A 25,908-nucleotide genomic window follows, 5' to 3' on the forward strand; every position below is an offset into this window, starting at 1 on the left:
AGCGGGGCTGCAGGTGTCGCTCTGTCTTTTTCCCTCTCTAGCTCCCCTCTCCTCAATTTCTCTGTCTCTATCCAATAATAAGCGAAAAACAGTTTTACAAAATGAATAAATAAAAAAGCCTAGGAGCGCGAGCCTACGGAGGGAGCCCCTCCCGGACGCACAGCAGCAGTGGCAGGGCTGTCTGTCATGCTCTCCTGTCGCCCTTTTGAAAGGCTTACCAACTTTGGGAGGGGGTCCCTGGCAGTTTCATTTTGCACCGGGGCCCTCAAGTCTTGTGACTGGTCCTGCTGCATCCCTCACCCCGTGCCCCAGTCACAGAGGCGTCTACACCGCGCGCCGCCTGAGCCTGCTCCGCTCCGCGTGGGCCTCAAGTGCACACCCCGCCCCCAGCCCCGACTCAAGGCCCCCTGCACCTCCCGGAGCCGCACGTCACTGGGGCGCCAAGCCTCCAGGGACTTCAGAAGGAGGAAACGTGAGGGACGGCGCCCTCCTGAGCTGAGGGAAATAGAGGGGACCCCACCCGGAGCAGCGCCGGCTGAGGGGAAGCTGGGGAAGCGGTGGTTCGCCACGCGGCGCCCCTCCAACAAAAAGGGGACCCGCCTGCACCAGGGATCCGGCGGACAGGAAAGGCGCGTGGCACAAACGCCAAAGACGCAGAACAACAGGCGGCCGCGAGCCACGCGCGACGAGCTCCGAACCACGAGCTTGGAGGGTGGGCGGGGCCTCGATGGGGGCGGGCCCGCGGCTGGGGCGTGGTCTTAACGCCCGCGTCATTGGTTCTGATGTAAGACTTTAAATAAATGAACCTCGCACCGCCGCCTAGGAATGGTTCCGTAGTGTAGTGGTTATCACGTCTGCTTTACACGCAGAAGGTCCTGGGTTCGAGCCCCAGTGGGACCAGGACTGGGTGGAGCTTTTTCCCGGTCTCACCGAAATAAAAGTGAATTATTAGACTACATAGAAAAAGTAGTCTTTTCTCTCATAACTGCCAACACGGCCCAATCCAGACAAATTTCTATCTACTCCCTAACTACCTCAGGTACTCTCTGGAAGCAAGACCACATTCTCGACAATTCCCATGCTATCAGCACATGGGCAGGGGACGTGCAGGCCTCCCACTGAAATATGGCACTACAGCAGTGTTTTTACTGCAGTTAAATTACTAAATTTATTTATTTATTTATTATTAAATTCCTAAATTTATTGTTATTATTGGCTTAATTTCATTGAACTCTAAAATACCAAAGAGATGGGGAAATAGTGCTTGTAGGGCTTTTCTTTTTCATGTAGCAGTAAAGTTGTGTGAAAACAGCCCTCTAGTTAATGAAGATTCCACATACAGTATAGAAACATCACACTGAGTCAGTGATGAAGAATTCTCCTTTCTTTCAGCGCAGTTTTTTGCTTTTAGCCTTTGTGTCTTAAAAGCAAAATCCCTACAAATATTTCTTGTGGTTCTTAGCAAAAATAGGTACTAATGTAGCTCTTTCATAAAAGTCAAGTGGCCTGAAGGGAATTTTCAAAAAAGGAAATGGCTTTCCTGCTGTTTGACAAGAGATATCAGAGGATTGGGGTGGGGTGATGGTGGCTGAAACTGAAAAGGGAAGGGGACCGACCACTCAGGCTTTTTCTTTGTATTTTCCCACGAGTTTGGTCAAGCAGTGTGTATATCTGTATTCTCAATTAATTCAAGGGCATAGCACACAACTCTCCCTGTTCTTACTATCACATCATTAACTCTGTTTTTTTTTTTTTTTTTTTTTTTTTTTTTTTTTTTTTTACCGGAGCTCTGCTTGGCTCTGGCTTATGGTGGTGCAGGGGACTGAACCTGGGACTTTGGAGAGTCTCTTTGGATAACCATTATGCTATCTACCCCTGCCCTGTTCTCTCTCTCTCTCTCTCTCTTTTTTTTTTTTTTTTAGCATCTTAACTGCTTTTAAGAGTCTGGTTCAGTAATGCTAAATATATTCATGTTCCTGTGTAAAAATCCTCCAGAACTTACTTTTTATCTTGCAAAATGGAAACTTTACATTCATTAAACTCCTCTACCCCACCCCCAGCTTTCTTAGTAGTGATTGTGTAATGATAGCTAATTATATCATGCACTGTTACAAGGATTTTAACATACACATATAAAAAATAGTCTATAGAGGGCTCTGAAACCCAATTCCATCAGGACCCAGAGAGAAAAGAGGAAGAAAGTAAAGAAAGTAAAAACATTTGGAAGTAGTAATAGGTGTAGGTGTGACTTAACAAGGAAGAGGAGGGGTCGGGTGGTGGCACACCTGGTTAAGTGCACACTATAGTGTGCAAGGGCCTAGGTTCAAGCCCCTGGAGGTGTCTCCCTGTCTCTATCTTCCCCTCCCAAATTCTCTCTGTCTCTATCTAATAATAAATAAGAATAAAAAAGAGAGAAAAGGTAGGACTATAGAAAAAATGAGCAAGTATACATAGTTATAGAGATAATAGTCAACCCATATCTGTGACTTTGGGAGAACTCCTGCAGTTTCCAGTGGAGGGAATGGGGACACAGAACTCTGGTGGTGGGATGGCGTGGAATTGTAGCCCTGTTATCTTGTCATTTTTTAAATCAACATTAAATCAATAACAACAATAATAATAATAGTCTAAGTTCTTTTATGCCTGGATTTAACTCTATGAACTAAGCTTTTTTTTTTTTAACATTCAAAAAAAGAATCATTTACCACTTGTTTGTAAAGAAGAGAGAGAGAGAGAGAGAGAAGGTCAGAACACCACTCAGCCCTGGCACATTCTATGCCTGGAATCAACATTGGGACTTTAGGTTTGCAAGTCCTGTACTCTACTGCTAAGTCACCTCTTCAGCTCTCGAAGTCAACACACCCCTCACAGCTCCCTCATCCCCCACTGCCAGCCATAGAAGTAGGCACTATTGAACACTACAGATGAGAAAAATTCAGGCTGAGAGACTTAAGTAATTTGCCCAATGTCATAAAACAAGCTACTAAACTGAGACTTGTACCCAGTCTGGTTTGGGAATCTGTACTCTTAATCCTACCTGCTACTTCAAATCCCCTGAACCTTGGTCATGTAGATTGTCTCCTTTTTTTTTTTTGTGATTAGAAAACAAAGATACATTTTTGTGTGTATGCACTGTCCCTCTCCCACAAATTTAGTATTTCTCTGAGTAAATAGGTTAAGAAACGGTGCCAAGTTGCTTCCTAAGAGGGAAAGCCATGCTGATATCACAGACTTCCAGAATGTTGGCACTTATTTGTCAAGCAATTCTTCAAGGTCACCCACTTAGAAGATGAAGATGGAGAAAGGATTAAGGCCTGGGTCTCCTGATTCTCCTTTCTAGTTCCCTCCACTGCACCCCCCTACATTTAAAGGTAGAATAAAGCCACTATCTTCCTTTGGTAAACCGACCTTAGTTGACACTAGCTTCTTCTCTGAGATGTCCTTATTGAGGCAGCTGACTATGTGGGTTAACTTGGTGGGGCTCAGCCAAAGCCCTAAGAACTAAATGAAATAAGATGCTTACTGAGGCCAGTGCTCAAGTTAAGCTTCTGCTCCTAGGGAAGCTCTCCACTTCGATAAGAGCTGAGGCCAAGGACAAGGGGAGAATGCCACGCAAGATAGAAGGCCTCCTGTTGTTACTTCTCTTTGGCTATGAAGGTATGTGCGATCCACCCGTTAGTGTTCATTACATGCTGAATCATACAACTTGAGTTGATAACACAGCTGATTGATAGATATGCAGCCTGAATCCTTCAAATATCAATGATCAAGACATAGTCAATTAGTATATGTTACTATTGAACAGCAGCTGTCTTTGTGCAGATAAGGCTGTTTTTTTTTTTTTTTTTTTTTTTTTTTGGTCTCACTGCTGGCTTTCTGTGAGGGACCTTCAAGAGTTTGAAGAATGCTAGCAGTGGAACAGAAGGAAGAAAGGAAGCGGCACAGAGGCTACATAAAATTGCTAGCTATATACTGCAACAGTGAATAAGGAAGTGTGGCATACTCTTGATGATTTTTATGAGTCCAAGTTAGAGCAAATTCCAAACCAGAAGAGTATTATGCTATTATTGAGTCGGTTGGTAGTGCAGCAGATTAAGCGCTCAAAGCGCAAGGACGGGAGTAAGGATCCCAGTTCGAGGCCCTGGCTCCCCACCTACAAGGGAGTTGCTTCACAAGCTGTGAAGTAGGTCTGCAGGTGTCTATCTTTCTCTCCCTCTCTCTGTCTTCCCCTCCTCTCTCCATTTCTCTCTGTCCTATCCAACAACGACAACAACAATAATAACTACAACAATAAACAACAAGGGCAACAAAAGGGACTAAATAAATATTTAAAAAAAGAATGATGCTATTAATAATTGGGATGTTATTAATAATTCTGCTGGAACAACAGGTGTAAACCAGGACTGCCCTGGGCAAATCGGGATGTAGGTTACCGTAGTTTAAATATGGATTAGCGTCACACTCTAGTACCACTGAGCTAATAAAAAGCATAATCCAACTGAGAGTCAAGGGCACCCACAGACGCCAAGCACTCAGTTTTAAATGTCTAAATATGGTCCTGGCAGTGGTGCTGTGCTTATGTAAGGGAGACCTACAGGCAGTTCTCTAAAATGTCATCCAATTTCACTTGTAAATTCTCTCAGTCTTCGAACTCATTCTCCTTCCACTCTTCCAACTCAAAAGGGCCCCTAACTCAGAATTCCTGTGTCTCTCCACTGCTGACGTGAGGAACTGGCCGAATGTCATCTTTGCGCCACTAGGGTAGTTGAGTGTTTGTTACAGGAAAGAAGGAGGGCCCAGAAGGAGGCCTCTCCACTCTGCACACCTGAGTCTGGACTTCTTCATTGAAACCCTTCTACCCTCTCATTGTGTTTTATTGGTAGAATGCTCACTTGTTTGATTCTCCCTAGCTCATAACAACTTACATTTCTCAAGCTTTGGAAAGAGCTGTAAACATATAATCCTAGGCCATGTTGCAAACCCAGTATGTTTCTAAGTAGGGATCATTTAAACCAACATGCTCCAGAAACTCTCAGTACTTTAAGGTGTTCTGAGGTTTGCTTCTTTGCTTTTTTGTTTTGTGCCCCACCCCCCTCCTCTTACTCTTTGCAGTTTTCTCAACAAGAAAACCTAAACCAAGTCATTTGAGGCTTAGATCCCAAGACCCTTGGGTCTCAGAAATCACAGGTCTCACCCTCAGGTCTCTCTCTCTTTTATGGCTGACACTGCGGCTCACCCCTCCACCCACCCAGTCATTTTTTTGGTTGTTGCCAAGAACCCATCCCAGAATCCCTGCTGAGCCAAGCATTGTGTGAGAACTTGAATGCAAGGTGTTGAGTCCTACAGACCTGCTCTGGAACCCCCAATCAGAAGGACAGCCTGTCAAAATTGACCAACCCATTTTAAAATTAGACCCATTCAGGGGATATCTGTAATCAAAGATACACCCTCAAGAGGCAGGGAGCACTTTCTTGTTCTATAAAGTATTAGTCTTTTGGCAGGGTTGGAGGGCTCTGGAAATTACTGCAAAGAACAGAGAACCCCATCTGTCCAGGAGGGGTGAAATGTGGTGTGTGTGTGTGTGTGTGTGTGTGTGTGTGTGTGTGTGTGTGTGTGTGTGTATGTGGAGGGGGTAGGCTAGAGCATCTAAAACCCTCTTACCCACCCTGTCCAGGCTCTTCAGCCTCACAGCACACGAAGCAAGCAAAGCAGTTAGTGTGGCTGTGGCACCTTAGCATGGAGCTGGGGGGGACGCTCTGGGAGACAGAGAGAAGTCACAGACCATAGCTACTTCACTTAAGCAGCACACAATCCAGACGGAGAAGCAAATAAGGCTGACTCTCTTGGGAAAGGTGTATTCCATTGCATCACTGGGGACCCGAAGACAAAGGTTCTTGGCCTAATTTACTCCTTGCTATTTCTGTTCCCCAATGGCCGAGGCTCCTTATTACAGTGAAATCAGCTAAACGGATTGAGTCCACATAGGCTCTGGAAGCAGGTTCATTTGGGAATTCACAGACCATCACAGGAGAGTAGCTATGGTTTCTAACCGATCTGTGCATTTGTTGTGCTTATGCTGTACATTTTGGATTCAGCACCAGGGAGGATCTCAAAAACATTTCTCTCCACTTATATTGGTCCATGACTTGGTCTTAGTTATCATCTATGTATATATTCTAAAAGTTGCCGTCCAAGTTTCATCTCACAGGTGGGAGGAATAGATGTAGCAATCATCAGAGAAAGCAGGGTAATTTATTTTAGCAGCATTTTTACTGAGCTATAATTTACATACCTTGAAATCCACCCAGTTAAAGAGTGCAGTTCAATGTCTCTTAGTATACTTGCAGATTTAGGCAGCATGCAACTTAAGTTCAGAACATTTCCATCACCCCAAAAAGAAACCCACAATCATCAGGCGCTGACTCCCCGTTTCCCTACCCGCCCTGCCCTTGCAGCTCCCGGCAACCTCCATCTTTCATTCTCCACAGACTGGGCCCTTCTGGGCGTCTCATTTAGCCTTCCTTTCATCTTTAACTATATATATATGTTTTTGAGGTTCATGTACAGAGAGCAGAATTACCCATGGATATGCCTGCCGCCTGAAATAGCAACATGTTCACACCAGAAGCAATTTCCTTGGCTCTTCTTCAAGGGAGGGGCGTTGTCATCACAGCCTGCTGCTGTTCTCCTCTGGTTATTCTGGCTTCTCCAGTCGACTGGAAGCGGGCTCCCGTCTGCTTTTATCATTCATAATTTGAGGTTTTTCCTCCTTGGCTCTAGCTGTTTCCATGGGAAGAAAAGCTCTGCCTTGAGTGACAAATCAAAGGGATTTGTCACTCAAGGCAGAGAGACGATGTCTCCTATGGGTGCCTAAATGCAAGGGCAAGCGTCTGCTCAGGGAGAGACTCTGGGGGCAGAAGGGCAGAATGATGGAATGCCACAGGGTGGTGAAGGACAGGGAACTCCCAAGCTCTAGGGTGGGACTCAGAACCCCAGGAGGAGTCACCAAAACAGGGAGGAGGAAAAAAAAGCTGCAACCCCAGAATCAAAGCCCTTTCCTCTCTTTCTATTCAAGGCTGACTCGTTCCTTTTGCTCCTTCACCAGTGCTATTTCCTGGAATTCGAAGATGTCATCAAACACTGGTTTTGCTTTTGTTCGCCAGGCTTTTTTTTTTTGTCATGGGGTCCCTAGCATAGCACTTCGCTGCTTGCTCCCTTCGTGACAGCTTTTCCTGTAAAACTGCTTTTTGTTCCTTGTCTCTCTGCTCATTTCCATAAGGATCTGGTGCCTCAGAACCCCAGGCTGCTGCCTACAGACAAATGCACTGGGGGAAGGGAGCCTGGGGTGGAAGCAAAGGCCCAGCCCACTGCTTGAGCACTTCTGAAATCTCCCCCTCTCCACAGGTAGAAGGGGGCTGAATCCCCCCCCCAACCTTTCCTTCTAGTCTTCTGCATTATTTCCACCTATTGCAAAACTTCGTAAGGTCCATGATGCCAAAGCGGGGTTCTGACCGTCACCTGAACCCTGGGTTTGTGCAGCCACAGCTACAGTTGGAGATTATTATAAACATCTCAGCTAGGATTAATCCAGTTGTGTTTCTATTTTTGCTTGCCAAAGAGCTGTTCGCGGGTACAGTTTTAGATAATATGAGCTAGGTATGGGGAGATATATGATAAACTCAGCATCTTGAGTTTGGCAATATTTATGGGGTGGGAAAGGAAGCAGAGCTGTCAAAGACGACTGCGAAAGATAATTTATAGTAGAAAGGAAAGAACCGGTTGAACAGTGGGAGAAACTCAAGGAAGATGGGAAGGACTGACAGCCCCCATCATTGTAGTGCAAAGACCTAAGTCAGTATGGGGAAGAGCCGCTGGATGTGGAAGTATGAATCCATTGGTAACCTTCTTTCCACACAGGGCTTAGCACTCTGGTATCATGGTGGCCCACAACCAAGATGGCGTGCCCTAATCTTCACTGCTCCCTGAGAGGGTCAATTCTGCTCATAATGAGTGGATCAAGGAGTCTCTAGGAGCAAATGAGCAGTGGGTGAGGACCCAAGAGAGACAGCTGTTTAGTGACCACTGGTGAGGGGTGGCCCCGAATCTGCCTGTACTGAGAGATGTGCTCCACAAGCCCCATAGCAGCCTATGCCGAAGCCACCAAGCACACCATGCAGTGGTCTGTCTTCTCCTGGGTCCCTCAATGTTGTTAAAATTCGGTGGCTCTAGCTGGCCGGGCTAGCTTCACGGGCGGGTAACAGAGACGACCAGAGACATACAGCTGGGCAGGGAAGCTGTATTTCTTTATTCAGGAACAACGATTCATAAACTAACCCAAACTAATCACCAAACAGAACTCTGCTGCCTCTTTTCTCCGCGGCGGCACCAAGCACTCTCGAACTCTGCAACTCTGGAACTCTGGAACCCTCTCGGGGTTCCTTGGGGCATGGCCAAGCAGCGTGAAACTAGCAGGACTGATCCAATTTTCTTGGCAGGGGGAGAGCTAGAACAACCCAATGTAAAGCATACAACACCTCAACACACAGACACACCCCCACCTTGTGAGCAGAATTTCTTCTACTTTAGTAGCCACACCTACAGTGAGCATACAGAAGTGCTTTCCAGAACAGGTTTGTGCGATTTACATGAAGACACAACTTGAACATAATAGCCTTTATATTTGCAATGAAAAAAAAAATGAGGCCATTCCTTGACAATCTAAAATAATCTGAAAAATGGGATGGGAGGTATTAGATTCAATTTTTAAAATAAATATATACTCTTTTTAAATTATCTTTATTGGATAGAGACAGCTAGAAATTGAGAGAGAGAGAGAGAGAGGAGAGAGAGAGACAGAGAGACACCTACAGCCCTGCTTCACCACTTGTGAAGTTTTCCCCCTGCAGGTGGGGGCAGGGGGCTTGAACCTGGGTCCTTACACATTGTAATGTGTGCACTTAACCAGGTGTGCCACCACCCAGCCCCTAGATTCAATTTTTAGATAGGAAATAGGTTAAGGAGGGGGACTTTTATTGTCTACTGCCTATATTCTGGTTCCATTTGGGATTTTTGCGGTAGATGTTCCTTTTATCAGGAAGAAGATGAAGATACTTGCGCTTAACCTGCTGTGCTACTGCCCAGCTCCCAGAAATGCAGATGTTTGTTTGGACAAAAATTGCAAGTAATGAGCTGGCAAGACTGTTCACCTGGATTGTTTATACTGGCTTTGTCATGCCCTCGACCCAGGTTCGAGGCTGCCCCCCCACCACCACCACTGGAGGGAGCTTTCATGCTGTGATATCTTTCCCTCCTATCTCTCTATTGCTGCCTCTCTCTATCTGAAAAAAAAAAAAAGTTGACTTGGAGCTGTGTAGCCCTGGTGGCAACAACAACAAAGAAGAAAGGAAGGAAAGAAAAGAAGAAAAGAAAAGAACATTGGAACCAAAGCTTTAAACCAGTGATGTCTAATGGAAGTCTTCGTGATGGACTGTCCTGCATCTGTGCTGTCCAGAACAGAAGCCATGAGCCATGTGTGGCTCTTAAGCACATGAAGTATGGCTAGTATGACTGAGAGACTGACTTCTTTAACTAGTTGCAATTCGAATAGCCACATGGGCCAAGTGGCACCAGCAACGACCAGAGCACCTTGATTACTTCGGGCTGATACTTATCAACCCTTGTCCTATCAGATCGCATGTTCGTTCCATTCATAGCAATGCATGCACATTTTATGCTAAATTGTGAGTGCCTTTCAGTTTCTCACACAATTTCTATGGTGTTTGTACCCTGTTTTCTATACACTATAGATTAACCTAAAAAAGACCTTCAAAATTATGTCCTAATCCAAAATGATCTTAAATGTGCTGGGTGTACACTTGTGAAGGTGTGTGGGGTGTGCTGGGACTTGACTCCCGAGTAAAACAGGAAACAGGATGATGTCAGCAAAGGGCAAAATACTCTGTTTGTGCTCTGTGGGAGTGCTGGAAACCTACAACCTGATTTAGATAGTAGATTCTCAAATATGTCCTGAAAAATAGAAAAAAAAAAAAAACCAGATGAAATGCTTATTTGATAGTGTTAAGTGTTGCCTTCCGTGGTAAGAAATCTAGGTGCATGGGCGTCAGGCAGTAGCGAAGTGGGTTAAGTGCAGGTGGCGTAAAGCGCAAGGACCGGTGTAAGGATCCCAGTTCGAACCCCCGGATCCCCACCTGCAGGGGAGTCACTTCACAAGCGGTGAAGCAGGTCTGCAGGTGTCTATCTCTCTCCCCCTCTCTGTCTTCCCCTCCTCTCTCCATTTCTCTCTGTCCTATCCAACAACAACGTCATCAATAACAAGAACAGTAATAACTACAACAACAATAAAACAAGGGCAACAAAGGGGAATAAATAAATAAATACTAAAAAAAAAAAAAAGGAAAATAGGTGCTTTTCCTTCCTCATTGCTGTACTGGTGCCATTTCCAAAGTTCTAGAATGAACAAAAATAGTAATTCCCTTATCTTCCTGTGGAATTTCACTGTGTTTAGTTTCTCAGCATCTGTGGATGTTTTTTCCCTGGTAGATATTTAGTTAGTTTGACAGCTTCCAGAAGGGTCTTTGTTAACTTTTATGTGACTGTTTTCATGTCACTTTGCCATGTAATGAATCATCATTTTGTCGAATTTCTCATTCTTGTTGAAATTTGATTTTTCCCCTGTTGTTCTTCTGCTAGCCACGCTGGGATTATCATCCACTGAGGTATGTTGCACTAAGAAGGCTAACGTTTACAGAGAAGGTGTTTTTGAACAGTTCCCTACTCAGAAATAGTGTACAGGCACAGCTTGGTGACCATAGCAGTAAAGTAACTATCACGATGATAAAGCAAGTCATAAGAACTGACTTTGTTTTCCAGTGTATATAAAAGTTATGTTTACACTCTAGTCTATTGGGTGTACAATAACATTTTGTCTACGAAAACAGTACACATGCCTTAATTAAAAAGTACTTTATTGCTAAAAAAAAAAAGGGAAAAAATGCTAGCCACTCTCTAAGTCTTCAGTCCTAATCCTTTTTTGGGGGGGGGGTCTTGTAAGAAATGCATTATCATGTGGTCCAGGAGGTGGCGCAGTGGATAAAGCACTGGACTCTCAAGCAGGAGGTCCCAAGTTCAATCCCTGGCGCACATGTACAGAGTGATATCTGGTTCTTTCTCTCTCTCCTCCTATCTTTCTCATTAATAAATAAAAAATATATATATATTTTTGAAAAATGCAATATCATTCAGCTTTTTTTTTTTTTTTTTTTTTGTCTTACCAGAGCACTGCTCAGCTCTGGCTTATGGTGGTATGGGGGATTGAATTTGGGACTTCAAAGCCTCAGACATGATAACCATTGCATAACCATTATGTTCTCTGCTATCATTCAGTTATTAAGAATGATGAAGTTGCCTTCTTCACCCCATCTTGGATGGAGCTTGAAGGAATCATGTTAAGTGAGATAAGCCAGAAAGAGAAGAATGAGTATGGGATGATCTCACTCATGGGCAGAAGTTGAGAAATAAGGACAGAAAGGGGAAACACAGAGCAGAATTTGGACTGGATTTGGTGTATTGTACCAAAGCAAAGGAATGGGGGTGGGGTTGGGGGAAGAGGGGCTTTCAAGTCCTGGTGCATGATGGTAGAGGAAGACTTACAGAGGGTTTTGCAGAAAACTGGGAAATTTTACACATGTATCAACAACTAGTTACTGTAAACCATTAATCCACACAGTAAAAAAAGAAATGCAGTATCTGTGAAGAGTAATAAAGCCACACACAGTATAATGTCTATATAAGTCTATTACCTATTTTTTAATTTCTTTTTTTAATATTGTATTAATTTATTTTAATGAGAGAGATAGAGATCAGAACACTGCTCAGCTCTGGCTTATATGGTGGTGCTGGGGATTGAACCTGGGACCTTACAGTCTCAGGCATGAAAGTCTTTTGCTATTTGTTTATTTATAAAGATTTCTTTAACTGAGGAGATAACATGTTAGAGCATAGGACTTGCATTCCCAAGGCCCCACAGGTACCAGGTTCAATCCCAAGTACAACCATATGATGGAGCTGAGCAGCGCTCTGGACTTTTTTCACTCTCTGTATTTCTCTCTTAAAAGTTTGGAGTCGGGCAGTAGTGCAGTGAGTTAAGCACATGTGGCACAAAGCACAAGGACCAGTGTAAAGATCCCAGTTCGAGCCCCTGGCTCCCCACCTACAGGGGAGTCACTTCGCAATTGATGAAGCAGGTCTGCAGGTGTCTCTCTTTCTCTCCCCCGTCTTTCCCTCCTCTTTCTATTTCTCTCTATCCTATCCAACAACGACAGACAACAACAACAACAAAACAAGGGCAACAAAAGGGAATAAATAAATATTTTTAAAATACTTTAAAAAATAAAGTAAATATATTGGGCAGACGGTAGATAGCATAATGGTTATGCAAACAGATTCTCATGCCTGAGGCTCCAAAGTCCCAGGTTCAAGCCCCCGCACCACCATAAGCCAGAGCTGAACAGTGCTCTGGTTAAAAAAATAATAAAAAGGGGCCAGGAGGTGGAGCACCTGGCTGAGCGCACATACTACAGCGCGCAAGGACCTGGATGCAGCCTCCAGTCCCCACCTGCAGGGGGAAAGCTTCACAAGTGGTGAAGCAGGGCTGCAGGTGTCTCTCTATCTCTCTTCCTCTCTATCTCCCTCTTTCCTCTCAATTTTTGGCTGTCTCCATTCAATAAATAATGGAAAAATAATAAATAAATAAACATTAAAAAGTAGGTAAATATATTTAAACAGTTAATGATAGAGACAGAGAGACTGAGACTAGACCACTACTCTGGCACATGTAATGCTGGGTATTGAACCAGAGTCCTACCCAGTCACCCATCACCTTAAATTTTTTTTTTTTTAATTTATTTAATGAGAGGGAGAGAGGGCTCTGGGCAGTGGTGCACCAGGTTAAGTGCACATAGTGCAAAGTGAAAGGCCCCATGCAAGGATTCTGGTTCAAGCCCCTGGCTCCCCACCTGCAGCGGGGACGCTTCACAAGTGGTCTATCTTTTTCTCTCCCTCTCTATCTTTCCCTCCCCTCTCAATTTCTCTCTGTTCTATACAGTAAAAAATAGAAAGAGCAGTGGATTTGTAATGCTGGCATTGAGCTCCAATGATAACCCTGGAGGGAAGGAGGGAGGAAGAGAGAGAGGAAGAGGGAGAGGGAGAGGGAGAGGGAGAGGGAGAGGGAGAGGGAGAGGGAGAGGGAGAGGGAGAGGGAGAGGGAGAGGGAGGAGAGAGAGAGGGAGAGACCAACCAGAGCACTGCTCAGCTCTACCTTATGGTAGTGCTGAGTACTGAACCTGGGGCCTCAGAGCCTCAGGCATGAAAATGTTTTTCAGAACCATTATGCCATCTCCCCAGCCCATATGTACACTTTTTGCTGGCAGTGCCCAGAAAATATTTCACCTGGGCAAGCAGTAAGCCAGGTGTCTTATAGGGTGTGCATGTGAGATAATGAGCTGGTACCCCAAGTGGCAGACACTGGCTTATGGAGATGCAAAGCTGTGTGTTCAGATCACACACCACACATACATACACACACACACACACACACACACACACACACACACACACACACACACACCCCACAGGGGTAGAGTGGGGACTGTCAGAGACAACAGATCACAAAAGGACCATGTTTCTGAACACAGGTGTTTCTGCACTGGTGACCAGGGTTGCCTTTGACTGTGGCTTTCCTGACATCCCTGCCCCCTGGCTTCCCACAGGATGAGGGTGAAGACCCCTGGTACCACAAAGCATGCAAGTGTGACTGCCAAGGAGGTGCCAACACCCTGTGGTCTGCTGGTGCTACCTCCCTAGACTGCATACCGGGTGAGTGTCCCCTCTTTCCCTGGGGCACTGCCTCCTTGGGGTGTCCTTGAGAAGACTCAGTTTTCCTCCTATTTTCAACTCAACTCAATCACTCCTGTGAGTTCTGTGTGTTCTCTCCTTGACCTCAAATCTCATGGGGTCACCATGCTGATGTAATAGTTTGATGAAAACTTACTGGATTCCCACTGGCCCGGCAAGATGAGCATAAACTGTCCATGAAAAGACTGGTGAAATTTATTACTAGTAGGTGACAGAGGCGTTTTGAGAAGTGCTCAGGCAGATGAAGTTGGAACCCTGGCTGCATCTTTCCTTAACTTGGGACCTCTTTTGGCCTTTTCCTGAGCAATGGAAACACAACTACTATGCCTAGGTATCTATCGCCTGCTTACCAAACAACCAAGTGTAGACAGGGCCCCACACCACAGTCAGTTTCTAGCCAAGGCAAGCAGAGTTCCTTCTCAAATGAAGCCTGGAAGATGGCATTCTCCCTCTGGCTTTCCCTTCCCCTGCTGGAGAAGGTGGCTTCTCCTTCAGTCAGGGTCCTGGACTGAGTGAACACAGATGAACCCCCTGCCAAGCCACAATGGACAAGCCACCTCAGTGAAGACAATGTCCTGTAACGAAATGTGGCCTCTTCTAACAGAAAAATCTCACTCTGAAGTGAGACCCAGCAAACAGTCTGCTAACATCGGGTGGCATTACGTGGGCCACATGGCCTCAGCTCTTCCATTCTGTCGCCCCAGTGTGACTGCAGCCTCAGACAACCTGCACTCAGACAAGTATGTGCACTTGGCTGTGGGTCAATAAAGCTTTATTCAGACAAGCAAGTGATCAGCCTCTTTAAGGACACAGGTAGCTGACCCTGATCTAAGGATTTAGGAGGCATGCATTTTGTGTGGGCCCTCGCACTGCTGGGAAAAGATCAGCTGCTTTCCCTCCCCAAAGAGCTCACATTCCGACCTTCAGGGGTGGCCCAGCAAATATTAGCAAAGCTCAGAGCCTATTTGCAAGAAACTGTCAAGCCACCCCTTCTAGGATGCCAATGGCGTCAAGCCCTGCCATTCACTTTACATAATCTCCTTAATGCATTATGGCCTCCCAATCTTCAGTTTAACACTCTGAAAGAAATACCAAAGGGCCTGCTTTTTTTCACAGCTGATCCAACTCTAAGGGTGTGGGGCTTGCGAGGGTAGGGAAGGTATCATAGGGTAAAAAACACAATGATTCTTAAACACCTTTTTTAATCTCAGCTTGTTTCTTTTTTTTAAAACGTTTACTTATTTATTTATTCCCTTTTGTTGCCTTTGTTTTACTGTTGTAGTTATTGTTGTTGTTACTGATGTCGTTGTGTTGGATAGAACAGAGAGAAATGGAGAGAGGAGGGGAAGACAGAGAGGGGGAGAGAAAGATAGACACCTGCAGACCTGCTTCATGGCTTGTGAAGTGACTCCCCTGCAGGTAGGGAGCCAAGGGCTCGAACCGGGATCTTTAGGCTGGTCCTTGTGCTTCGTGCCAGGTGGGCTTAACCTGCTGTGCTACCGCCCGACTCCCTCAACTTTTATATTCTATTCCAAGTTTATCTTCTATCCATGTATAAATATTTTTCTTTACATAACTGACTACATCCTCATATTTTCAAGCCTAATACATGTGGATAATAACATTGACCTCTCATTAAGAAAGTCCCTGAAATCTCTTTGTATTCCTTTATGTCAACATTCTTTATAAACATGTCTGGTCTTCGTGCCTCCAAATTAAGAAATTATCTACTGAATGAGAAAGGCTAGCCTATTAAGTATATATAACTTGGATTGGCAGGATATTATGAATGGGCCTTTATCCATCTAATTACCAACTCATCCCTCAGAGAGAACTTGTGCCATAAAAGACATGGGTTTTCTCTAAAGAGAAAAAAAAAAATGAGTGTGGCTTACTCGCTTACAGTAACAAACTTCCAGCAGGCAGAAAACTAGGGAAGGACATATGGCATGTGTGTCAAAACGAGGATGCCCTGATTTCCTGCAGCCACACTATTTGTGATGCTTTAGTACCAGTATATGCTCAATGGAGTTTATTTTTTATTTGGGTCAGTGGACTTCTACTCTTCCCCCCTCCCCCAACTCTGCGTCCTGTTTCTACCATTTTGTCCACCATCCCAAGAAGCCACCTGAAATAGGGCGTTTATGTTTGCCTATCTCTTCATTCATCCATCCAATCCATTAACTACTGAGTGTCTCATGTCTGGTTCAGAAGAGGGCAAGACAGGGCTGGAAGGCTGACCATAAAATCAACACCAAGAGGAGGGATATGTGAGAGGTACAGGGAACCTGAGGGAATAGCCCCTGGCATCCCCTAACCCATTCAGGTGGGCAGAGACCTGAGTGGAACTGACCAGGTGAAGGAAGGGCATAGGAGTGTCACAGGCAGAGGGAACTGTGAACAGCGGGTTTGAACATAGCCTTAGGAGTATGCCTCTAGGTCCACAAGATCTGAAGAGAGCCCAGCCAGGTCTATGAAAGGAAGAGAGAAGAAAGAGGGAGTGAGAAAAAATAAGGACATCATAACTGGAGTGCAGTTTACTGCCCAGCACACAGAGAGGGAGAAATGTCATATTTTTAATTTTCAATATTTATTTTCCCTTTTTTGTTTTTATTGTTGTAGTTATTATTGTTGTTGTTATTGATGTCGTCATTGTTGGATAGGACAGAGAGAAATGGAGAGAGGAGGGGAAGACAGAGAGGGGGAGAGAAAGACACCTGAAGACCTACTTCACCGCTTGTGAAGCGACACCGGGGGCTCGAACTGGGATCCTTATGCCGGTCCACGCACTTTGTGCCACTTGCGTTTAACCCGCTGTGCTACCGCACAACTCCCCCTATCTAATTTTCTAAGTTCCAATAAATCCAGTGCAAGTGCCCCTTGGTCAGGGCCTGTGAGAACTTTTGAAGACCTTCTCCCTTCTGGGTATGCTAGGGTTGCCTGAGGGTAGAGTATGAGCTGAGGCCTGGCAGCAGGTCCTCTGGCTGGCCCACAGCCCCTCTGGAAGGCACATACCTGTGTAGCTCTTGACCCTCTGACAGTTTCTGAGGGTGTCTAAAGCTCAGGGCTCCCAGGCCCCAAATCTAGTCAGACCATTTCCTAGCTGAGCTCAGGCCTCCACCCTGTCCCTAAAACCTTAGCTGGGACTGCCAGTCACCTCCTGCAAGGGCCAAACCCAGAGCTTCGGGGGTAGGGCGGTGGTGCAGTGGGTTAAGCGCATGTGGCACAAAGCAAAAGGACCGGCGTAAGGATCCCGGTTCGAGCCCCCAGCTCCCCACCTGCAGGGGAGTCGCTTCACAAGTGGTGAAGCAGGTCTGCAGGTGTCTTTCTCTCCCCCTCTCTGTCTTCCCCTCCTCTCTCCATTTCTCTCTATCCTATCCAACAATGAACAATGTCAACAATGGCAATAATAATAACCACAACGAGGCTACAACAACAAGGGCAACAAAAGGGGGGAAAATGGCCTCCAGGTGCGGTGGATTCATGGTGCAGGCACCGAGCCCAGCAATAACCCTGCAGGGGAAAAAAAAAAACCCAGAGCTAGTCAACTTCTTCTCTAAGATAGCAATCAGCTACTTCCTGCTTAAGTTTAGACCTTCCAATCCATAAACATGAACAAAGTCAACAGGCTACTCAAATCAAATCATCATGTGTACACACACACACACACACACACACACACACACACACACACTTTTTTCCTTCTTGGGACAAGAAGAACACAATTTTTTTTTCCTTATTTGATAGGATAGAGACATTGAGAGTGGAGGGCAGGGATGACAGAGTGGGGCCCGATCCTGGGGTGCACTGTCCTTAAGCAGGTGTTCTTGACCCTGACCACCCATTAGACTCACATGTGGCTTTACTCCCAGGCCCACACCATGCCCAGACCAACACAGACTCTGGGGGAATGGCCTGAACATCTGCACTGCTAGAAGCCCATCCCCAAGGTGATTCTGGCATGCAGCCCAGGCTGAGACACACAGGGTGTCTGTTTTTTGTCCTGGGACTAAACCAGCAGGTTTCTAAGTGAGCAGTTGGGAACCTGCGGGCCTTGTGCCCAGAACCTGGTAGGCATGGAGTTCAGTTTTGCACATGGTGAAGTGTCTTTGGGTCATCCAGAGAAACTATCTACCTGGAAACTTTCCAGCAGGGTGAAGCTTGGGTTCCAGGAGCTAGGCTGTGGCTCCTTGACATCAGCTGAAGCATTGGGAAGCGTGAGATCATCACCTCCCAAGGGAGTGCAGGCAGTTGCATGTCTCCACAAGCTGTTACCAGCCTCCAAGGCCACTACCAGCCCACTCTTACGCGTGAGGCTGGCTAATGAGGAAGAAGTAGCAAAGGGGATGTGGAGGGAAAAAAGAGCAAGGGGCCAAGAATAAAGTGAAAGAATGAAGCTGATGGCCCCAGATGGACAATAAGGTGGCTGGGGCTGGAGGGGCTCAGAGACGCACATCGGCGTCAGGGGTTGAATGACCACTGATGGCCCCTAGGACAACTCAGATTTCTGACACGCGGGCCCCATGTTTCCTTCCCATATAGCTGCCGCTCTCTGGGGCTGGGGTAGGGGTCAGAGGGTCAGGAGGTAAAAGAGCCCTCAGGTCACCAGCATGTGGCACCCTGAATCCTCTGTTCAACAAAATGCCTTCCCTGGCAGGTCCGGGGTTTCCAAAGTGTGCTTGCTCAAAATGTGGGGTGCTAGAACTCTGAAAACTACATTCTTAAACAGCCCAATCCCGGTTTGCCACACTTTGGGGTCACCTGAGGGTGGGGTTCCAGCAGTGCTGATGTCCAGGCCACTCCCCCAGAGAGTCTGGGTGGGCCAAGGCATGGTGTGGGCCTGGGCATGACATGGGCATGGGTGTAAAGCCAAAGGTGATGAAAAAAAATATATATATATATTTTTTTTTTATTTTACCAGAGCACTGCTCACCTAAGGCTGATGGTGGTGTGGGGGTTGAACCTGTGACTTTGGAGCCTCAGGCATAAGAGTATCTTTGCACAACCACTGTGCTATCGAGTCCCACCCAGCCATAGGTGATTCTAATGGGTGGTTAGGGTCAAGAGCACTTGCTTAGAGCCGGTGTACCCTGGGATTCGGTCCTACTCCATGTGATCCTAGACAAGCTGCCCAGCCTGGAGCCCCGCCTCCCCAGAGCTCAACCCCACTACGGAAAGGTAGAGACAGGCCAGGGGTATGGATCAACCTATCATTGCCCATGTCCAATGGAGAAGCAACTACAAAAGCCAGACCTCCCACCTTCTGCACCCCATAGAGATCTCTCAGGTCCATACTCCCAGAGGGGTAAAGAATAGGAAAGCTTCCAATGGAGAGGATGGGATATTGTGGTGGGAATTGTATGGAATTGTACCCCTCTTATCCCACAATCTTGTCAGCCATTATTAAATCACTACTACTAAAAAACAAAGTTGAAAAATAAGAAAAAACAAAGCAGAACTTGGACTGGGTTTGGTGTATTCCACCAAAGTAAAACACTCGGGGGGGGGGGGGTCCTGGTCCTCAAATACGCTGGCAGAGGACCATCTAGAAGGGACTGAATTGTTATGTGGAAAATTGAGAAATGTTACACATGTACAAACTACTGTATTTTACTGTGGACTGTAAATGATTAACACCCCCCTCACCCATAAAGAGAAAAAAGTGGTCGGGGGAAGAGTCAGCTGCAAGCAGTGGAACCAAGCAGGAGTAAAATCCCAGGCAGGAAAAAAGAAGTTACTAGCAGGTCTCTGTAGTTCTCCTGGCTTTACCTCTGTGGTGCAAAATAGCTACTGTTGCACCATCCATTGGATCTTAATTCAAAGCAGCAGGAAGAAGGAAATGGTAAGTAGAACCAATCTCACAGGTTAGAAATTGTGTCATAGGGAGTCAGGTGGTAGCACAGTGGGTTAAGCGCAGGTGGCGCAAAGCTCAAGGACTGGCATAAGAATCCCAGTTTGAGTCCCCTGCTCCCCACCTAAAAGGGAGTCAGTTCACAAGTGGTGAAGCAGGTCTGCAGGTGTCTATCTTTCTCTCCCCCTCTCTATGTTACCCTTCTCTCTCCATTTCTCTCTGTCCTATCCAACAACGACGACATCTATAACTACAACAATAAAAACAGCAAAGGCAACAAAAGGGAATAAATAAATATTTTTTTAGAAAAAGAAATTGTGTCATGTGTTCACTTCTAACCATGAGAGAGACTGAGGTGTTTTTTTCATTTGTTTTGTTTTGTTTTTTAAAGTTGGTCACAATGCTTCTCCCAACAAAATTAGGGGCCTGCCATCAAAAAGAAAGGCGAATGGACACTGGGTAGGCAACCGGCAGTCTCTGACCAGGTGACCCAACAGTGACAGGAAGTGCATGAGAAGGAGCAGACAACTGACAATAAAACACTGGCTCAGTCTTCCCAATTTTCCTCACTCAACAGTCCTTCACTCAGGCAGACTTTTTTTTTTCCTGTTCAAAGTAGTGAGAAAACCACAATTTACAAGTGGGAAGTCAGTCTCACTATATAATTGCTACCCTCGTCTCTCACCATTGTTTTGTTCCTATAATTAGCATCATATGCTAGCCGGGGGCATCAAGAGACCCTATGACATCATGCAGGATGGCTCAACTTGTGTTAAGGAGGAAAATAAAGATTTTGCGTGTCCCTTTAGATGACATTTCACTGTGAACCTCTTGGATTTTAGATGTCTATGTGTGGAGGAGGTGACATTTGTGGAGGAGGAGACATATTTCACAGTCCCCTCTGTCCCAGGAGGTTGCCATAGAGCCAAATCCCCTTCCTTCACCTTCACACTCCTCCCGCATAAGCAGGTTTGAGAGTCCAGCTCTAGACATTGTGAACCATGCTGACACATCACATCACATCGTCAACAAGCTCTCCTGTCCAGGACATCATCTGGGTCACCTTCACTTTAATAACTCCACTATGCAAGTGTTTTGATATGCATTGTTTGTTCCTTTCCCAGAATGCCCCTACCATAAGCCCCTGGGTTTCGAGTCAGGAGAGGTTACAGCAGACCAGATCACCTGCTCCAACCTGAACCAGTACGTGGGCTGGTACTCCTCCTGGACAGCCAACAAGGCCCGGCTCAACAGTCAAGGCTTTGGGTAAGCCAGCTCAGTAGTCCTGGTGCTTCCTTTTCCCTCTCTCTAATAAATGAGCAGCACAGACGGCGTTTTTTCTCTCAGTAAATACAGCCTGAGTACCTTCCATGAGCCGAGTTCTGTGGATGCAGCAGTGAACAAGGCAGATGAGGACTGTGGATACAGCAGTGAGCAAGGCCTTCTGGAAACACAGTTTCAAGGATGGGGGGGGGGGGCATCAGCAGGAAGAGGCTAAGCACATCAGCACATACTCACGTAGCTGAGCATGTGGTGTGTGTGGTGAGTGCTGAGGAGGAGATGAAAAAGAAGACCTGATCCATCTGATGCACTGGAAGTTGAGAAACAAATATCTCACCTGAGACTTCTAAAGAGGGAAGCGGGAGGGACACAGAGCACAGCAGACAGAAAGGCCCTGAAATTCAGCCACTGGCTAGGCCTACAGAAAGCCAGAAAGGTCAGAGCACAGGTGAGCTAAGCCTGGAGAGGTAAGGGGAGGTCAGATCAAGCAGGGCCTTGTGAGTCATTTTTAGCATTGTGGTCCTTGCCTTAGTGATAATGGAAGACTGCAAAAGAGCCCCAAAGTACTAAGACTTAGATGATGCAGAACTGCATTTCTTACTCATCAAAGTCTCCTCGGGCAGTCCATGGTTGTTTTGAAAGCTGGATAGTGTCAGGGACCCAGATCCTTTCTACCATGTGTCTATTGGGGAGTAGGTGGGAGGTGGGAATTAGGGGGCAAGATGGCTACTCTAGTTTCCATCATCACATCCACATTCTGGTCAGTAGGGAGAAAAGATAGGCAGTATGCATATTTCCCCCTTAAACTCACATGCATAATCCCACCAGTCACTTCTGCCCACATCCCACTGACCAGACTTTGGTCTGATGACCCCACCTATTTGCAAGGGAAATTGGTTAATGTAGTCACTTCTGGGTGGCTGAAAGCCCAGATAAAACTCAAAGGCTCTATTACTACTAAAGATGGGAAAAGGATCTTGGAGACAGTGAGCAAAAAGAATTACAGTTGGGGAGTATCACAATTCAATTTCTGGGGTTTTAAAAATTTATTTAATTATTTTATTTATTTATTTTACTGCCACCAGAGTTATCTTTGGGGCTTGATGCCTGCGCGGAAAATCTGCTGCTCCTGGCAGCCATTCCAATTTGTGTGTGTGTGTGTGTTTTTAATTTTTGTACTATCTTTATTTATTTATTTATTGGATAGAGACAGTCAGATGTTGAGATGGAAGGGGGAGATAGAGCGGGACAGAGACAGAGAGCCATTCGCAAAGCTTCCTATCCTGCACGTGGGGACCGGGGGCTGAAACCTGGGGTTCTTGTGGCAGCATTGCAGTACGTGCACTCAACGAGGTGTGCCACTGCCCCGCCCCGCCCCACCCCACCCCACCCCGCCCCTCCAATCTGTGTTTTAAGACACGCTTTCTTGCTCCTGTGGGGACAGCTGTGTGGTGGGGGGCAGGAATAGCCTGGTAATTACTAGTTAAGGAAACTGGCACTGCCTGGGCCCAGGCAAGGATGGAAAGTGATGCAGACCCATGGTGGCAGTAGTGAAATGAAGCTGATGAATTTGAGAAATGCTGGGAGATGAAGCCAACAGACGGGCACACCGAGGTGACAGAGAGGGCGCCAAGACTGGCTCACATATGGCAGTATGAATACCTGGGGGCATGTGGCACCGTTCAGAAAGAGGTGAAAGCTTGAGTCTCAGGATTTGGCATTCAGACAAATAGCAAGTCAGGAGTTACCTGAGGAGTTGTAGAGAAGATGACAGCCAAGGACTGACTCCAAAGACACCAATTAATATGCAAAACCTCCTCCAAACAAACATACACAAAGGGCAGATGACAGTTTCCTCAAGGTTTGTAAGGGGTATAGCGAGGAACCAGATCAGTTCCTTCAATGGCTAGATGCTTGGCAAGGGGCAAGGGCCTCTTCAGATCCACTTGGTTCAGCATTCTGAACATGGCAGAGTCCCTGAAAGTCACAGATGACAGCACCTGGAGGAAATTCATATACGCAGAGAGTGACGTGAAAGGGGGAAGGGAAAGATGGAGAGGGGCCATCAGGAGACACAAGTGTAACAGAGGCTGGCACTTCTTGGAGACAAGGCTCTGGGTGTTCAGCAGACTGGGGCCCAGACTGTCCAAGCTTTGTGGGGAGGGACCCTGGCGAAAGGTGCCTGGTGACGTGCTGTGTCCTCCACAGGTGTGCCTGGCTCTCCAAGTTCCAAGACAGCAGCCAGTGGTTACAGATAGATCTGAAGGAGGTCAAAGTGATCTCAGGGATCCTCACTCAGGGGCGTTGCGACATCGATGAGTGGATGACCAAATACAGTGTTCAGTACAGGACTGATGAGAGCCTGAACTGGATTTACTACAAGGACCAGACTGGGAACAACCGGGTGAGCTGGGCCTACCCCAATCTGTCTTCAGCTCTCTCTGGGATCCCTCTCCTAGCCTCAACCCTTGGGCCTGATGTGCTGACAGAGACCGACTGCTTGGGAGCTTATGATAGCCAAACAAGTTAGCCACTAACTATATATAAATGATTGCAGCCCCAGTAGTGTAGACAGAGGCCCTCCGACCTTTGAACAACTTTTATTAAAGAAGATTTACTTATTTATTTATTTGAAGGGACGGAGAAAAACTGAGAGCAGAGGAGGAGGAGGAGGAGGAGAGAGACCTCTGCAGCACTGCTTCACTACTTGTGAAGTTTTCCCCTCTGCAGATGGGAACTGGGGGCTTGAACCCAGGTCTTTGTGCATGGCAATACATGCACTCAAATGGGTACGTTACTACCCAGCCCTGCGACTTTTTTTTTTAATGTCCTGCTAGGAAATGAGCCCCAGGCCTCATGCATATGAAGTGCCACCGGTGAGCTCTCCCTGACCCAACTTCTTCATGATTTATTCCTTTTTGAGAGAAAGAAGCAGAGAGAGGAGGGGGCACACCTGGTTGAGTGCACGTTACAGTGCACACTGTACGGGGAAAGCATTGCCAATGGTGAAGCAGTGTTGCAGGTGTTTGTCTCTCTCCCTCCCTATCAACCCCTTGTCGCTAGATTTCTGGCTATCTCTATCCAATCAATCAATAAATACAGATACTACAAAATTTTAATTCTTTTAAGAGAGAGAGAGAGATAGCATAGTATAACTCCACCATCCATGGAGCTCCCATGTGTGGCTCTAGGGCCTGAGTCCAAGACTTCACACATAGCAAGGCATGCACTCTACTAGGTGAGCTAATTACTAGTCCCTGGAACAACTTCATCCTTCTAACTTTCGAGAAGTAAGACTCAAATTTGCGCACCATAGATGAAACATAGTAGACTTTTAAATGTATATGCAAACACAAACTTATACAAATAGGTATGATCATTATTTTTATATAGAGCCAGTGCATATTTGCAGTGAATTAAAAAAGTTTACTAGCTATCTGGAAAAGTTCACTGTCATCTGTGAGGACTTGTCCCTGCTAATTGGGACATTCAGTCAGGTTAAGCAGACAAGTGTGGCTGAAAATCAGAAGGCTTTGTACTTTCAGATAGCAATTTATACAGCAAGGCATTCGTGGGTTGAGAGCTCAAGGAGTTTGAACACAATAGGAAAAAAATCCTCTTGATACATGGACATTTCATTTCATTTTCCTTATTATGGCTTTTCAAAAAGATCTGTGAATTCTTTTTCAAGCCCTGTCTGTTTTGGAAGGTCTTGATGGCTCTTTGCAAAGAGGCACTCCACTCAGGCACTTGTACAGTCTAGCTGGAGTTTGTTCCAGCCTTCCTCTTCACCAGGCTTGTGACTGGAATACTCTCAAGGGCAAACAGCTTAGAGAAGGGGTAGGTTCAAGGACAAACAAAGTAGACAAGGGGATGCCTGCTGGGAAGACAGCAAGGGCGTGGCGGATTAGTGGACGGGTGAGGGCCGAGCGGGACAGAATCCCTGAAGGCAATGAAATAAATGACCCCATGCCATTGGGCAAAGCATCTGGATTCTGGAAAGTGGGCAAAGAATAATCTCTTTGGAAACACAAACACCTAGCTTCTGATGCTATGTGCTCTGCTGCGTCATGCCATGTGACACCCAAAAAAACCACAAAATACATGCTTTTTTCTCTACTCTGGGCACTGCCCTCCCTCTTCTAGAATCTGCCCTCTAGATAGATGAAATATCTTTTTTCAAAAATGTTTTTTCCCCCCACATAAAAATGTACACTTCAACTTTGCCTCAACTCCCAAGGACCGGCTTCGCTTCCGTCCCACTTTGGAACAAAAGATCATTCCCTTAATAAGTGCCACGAGGCCCTTCTCAGAATTTCGTATCAAAATGCAAAAGACTGAAACACAAAGTAGGCGATAAAAAAGGCATTTCCCATTCACACCATCCAATAGAACTTTCTGTCTGTGATGGAAATGCTAATGCCTGCAATTTCCAGGGTAGCAGCCACGACTCACATGCATTACGGCACCCTGGGTCCACAGCTAGTGGGCTGTGATTCGCCTACAAGTCAATAACCATGTGTGGCTGGCTACATGCTGACAATCACTCTGGGTCAGATTTGGGGGTGTGTGTCCGTCTGTGCTTCAACCGCCCTTCCCTTTGAGATTCTCCAGCTCACAGCTGGGATCAAGAGTCGCTCAGCCATTTTTCTCCCCTGATGAGGATAATCAGATTTCTTCCCCTTCCCCAGGTCTTCTACGGAAACTCTGACCGAACCTCCACAGTGCAGAACCTTCTGCGGCCGCCCATTATCTCCCGCTTCATCCGGCTGATCCCGCTGGGCTGGCACGTCCGCATTGCCATCCGGATGGAGTTATTGGAGTGTGTGGGCAAGTGCCCCTGA

General features: G+C 46.2%; 1 protein-coding gene and 1 non-coding gene across 2 annotated transcripts; both read left to right on the top strand.

The window, feature by feature from the left end:
- The first annotated feature begins 186 nt into the window (after positions 1-186).
- Positions 187-25,908, top strand: RS1 (retinoschisin 1). The gene is made up of 6 exons (XM_060182686.1): positions 187-712; positions 10,711-10,736; positions 13,788-13,893; positions 20,908-21,049; positions 23,273-23,468; positions 25,756-25,908. The coding sequence occupies exons 1-6, from the start codon at positions 187-189 to the stop codon at positions 25,906-25,908; spliced, it is 1,149 nt and encodes a 382-aa protein (XP_060038669.1).
- TRNAV-UAC (transfer RNA valine (anticodon UAC)) lies at positions 828-900 on the top strand. Its single transcript has one exon. It is a non-coding gene; the product is annotated as a tRNA-Val (tRNA).

Source organism: Erinaceus europaeus, chromosome X (genome assembly GCF_950295315.1).
Source record: "Erinaceus europaeus chromosome X, mEriEur2.1, whole genome shotgun sequence".
In the NCBI taxonomy this organism is placed as follows: domain Eukaryota; kingdom Metazoa; phylum Chordata; class Mammalia; order Eulipotyphla; family Erinaceidae; genus Erinaceus; species Erinaceus europaeus.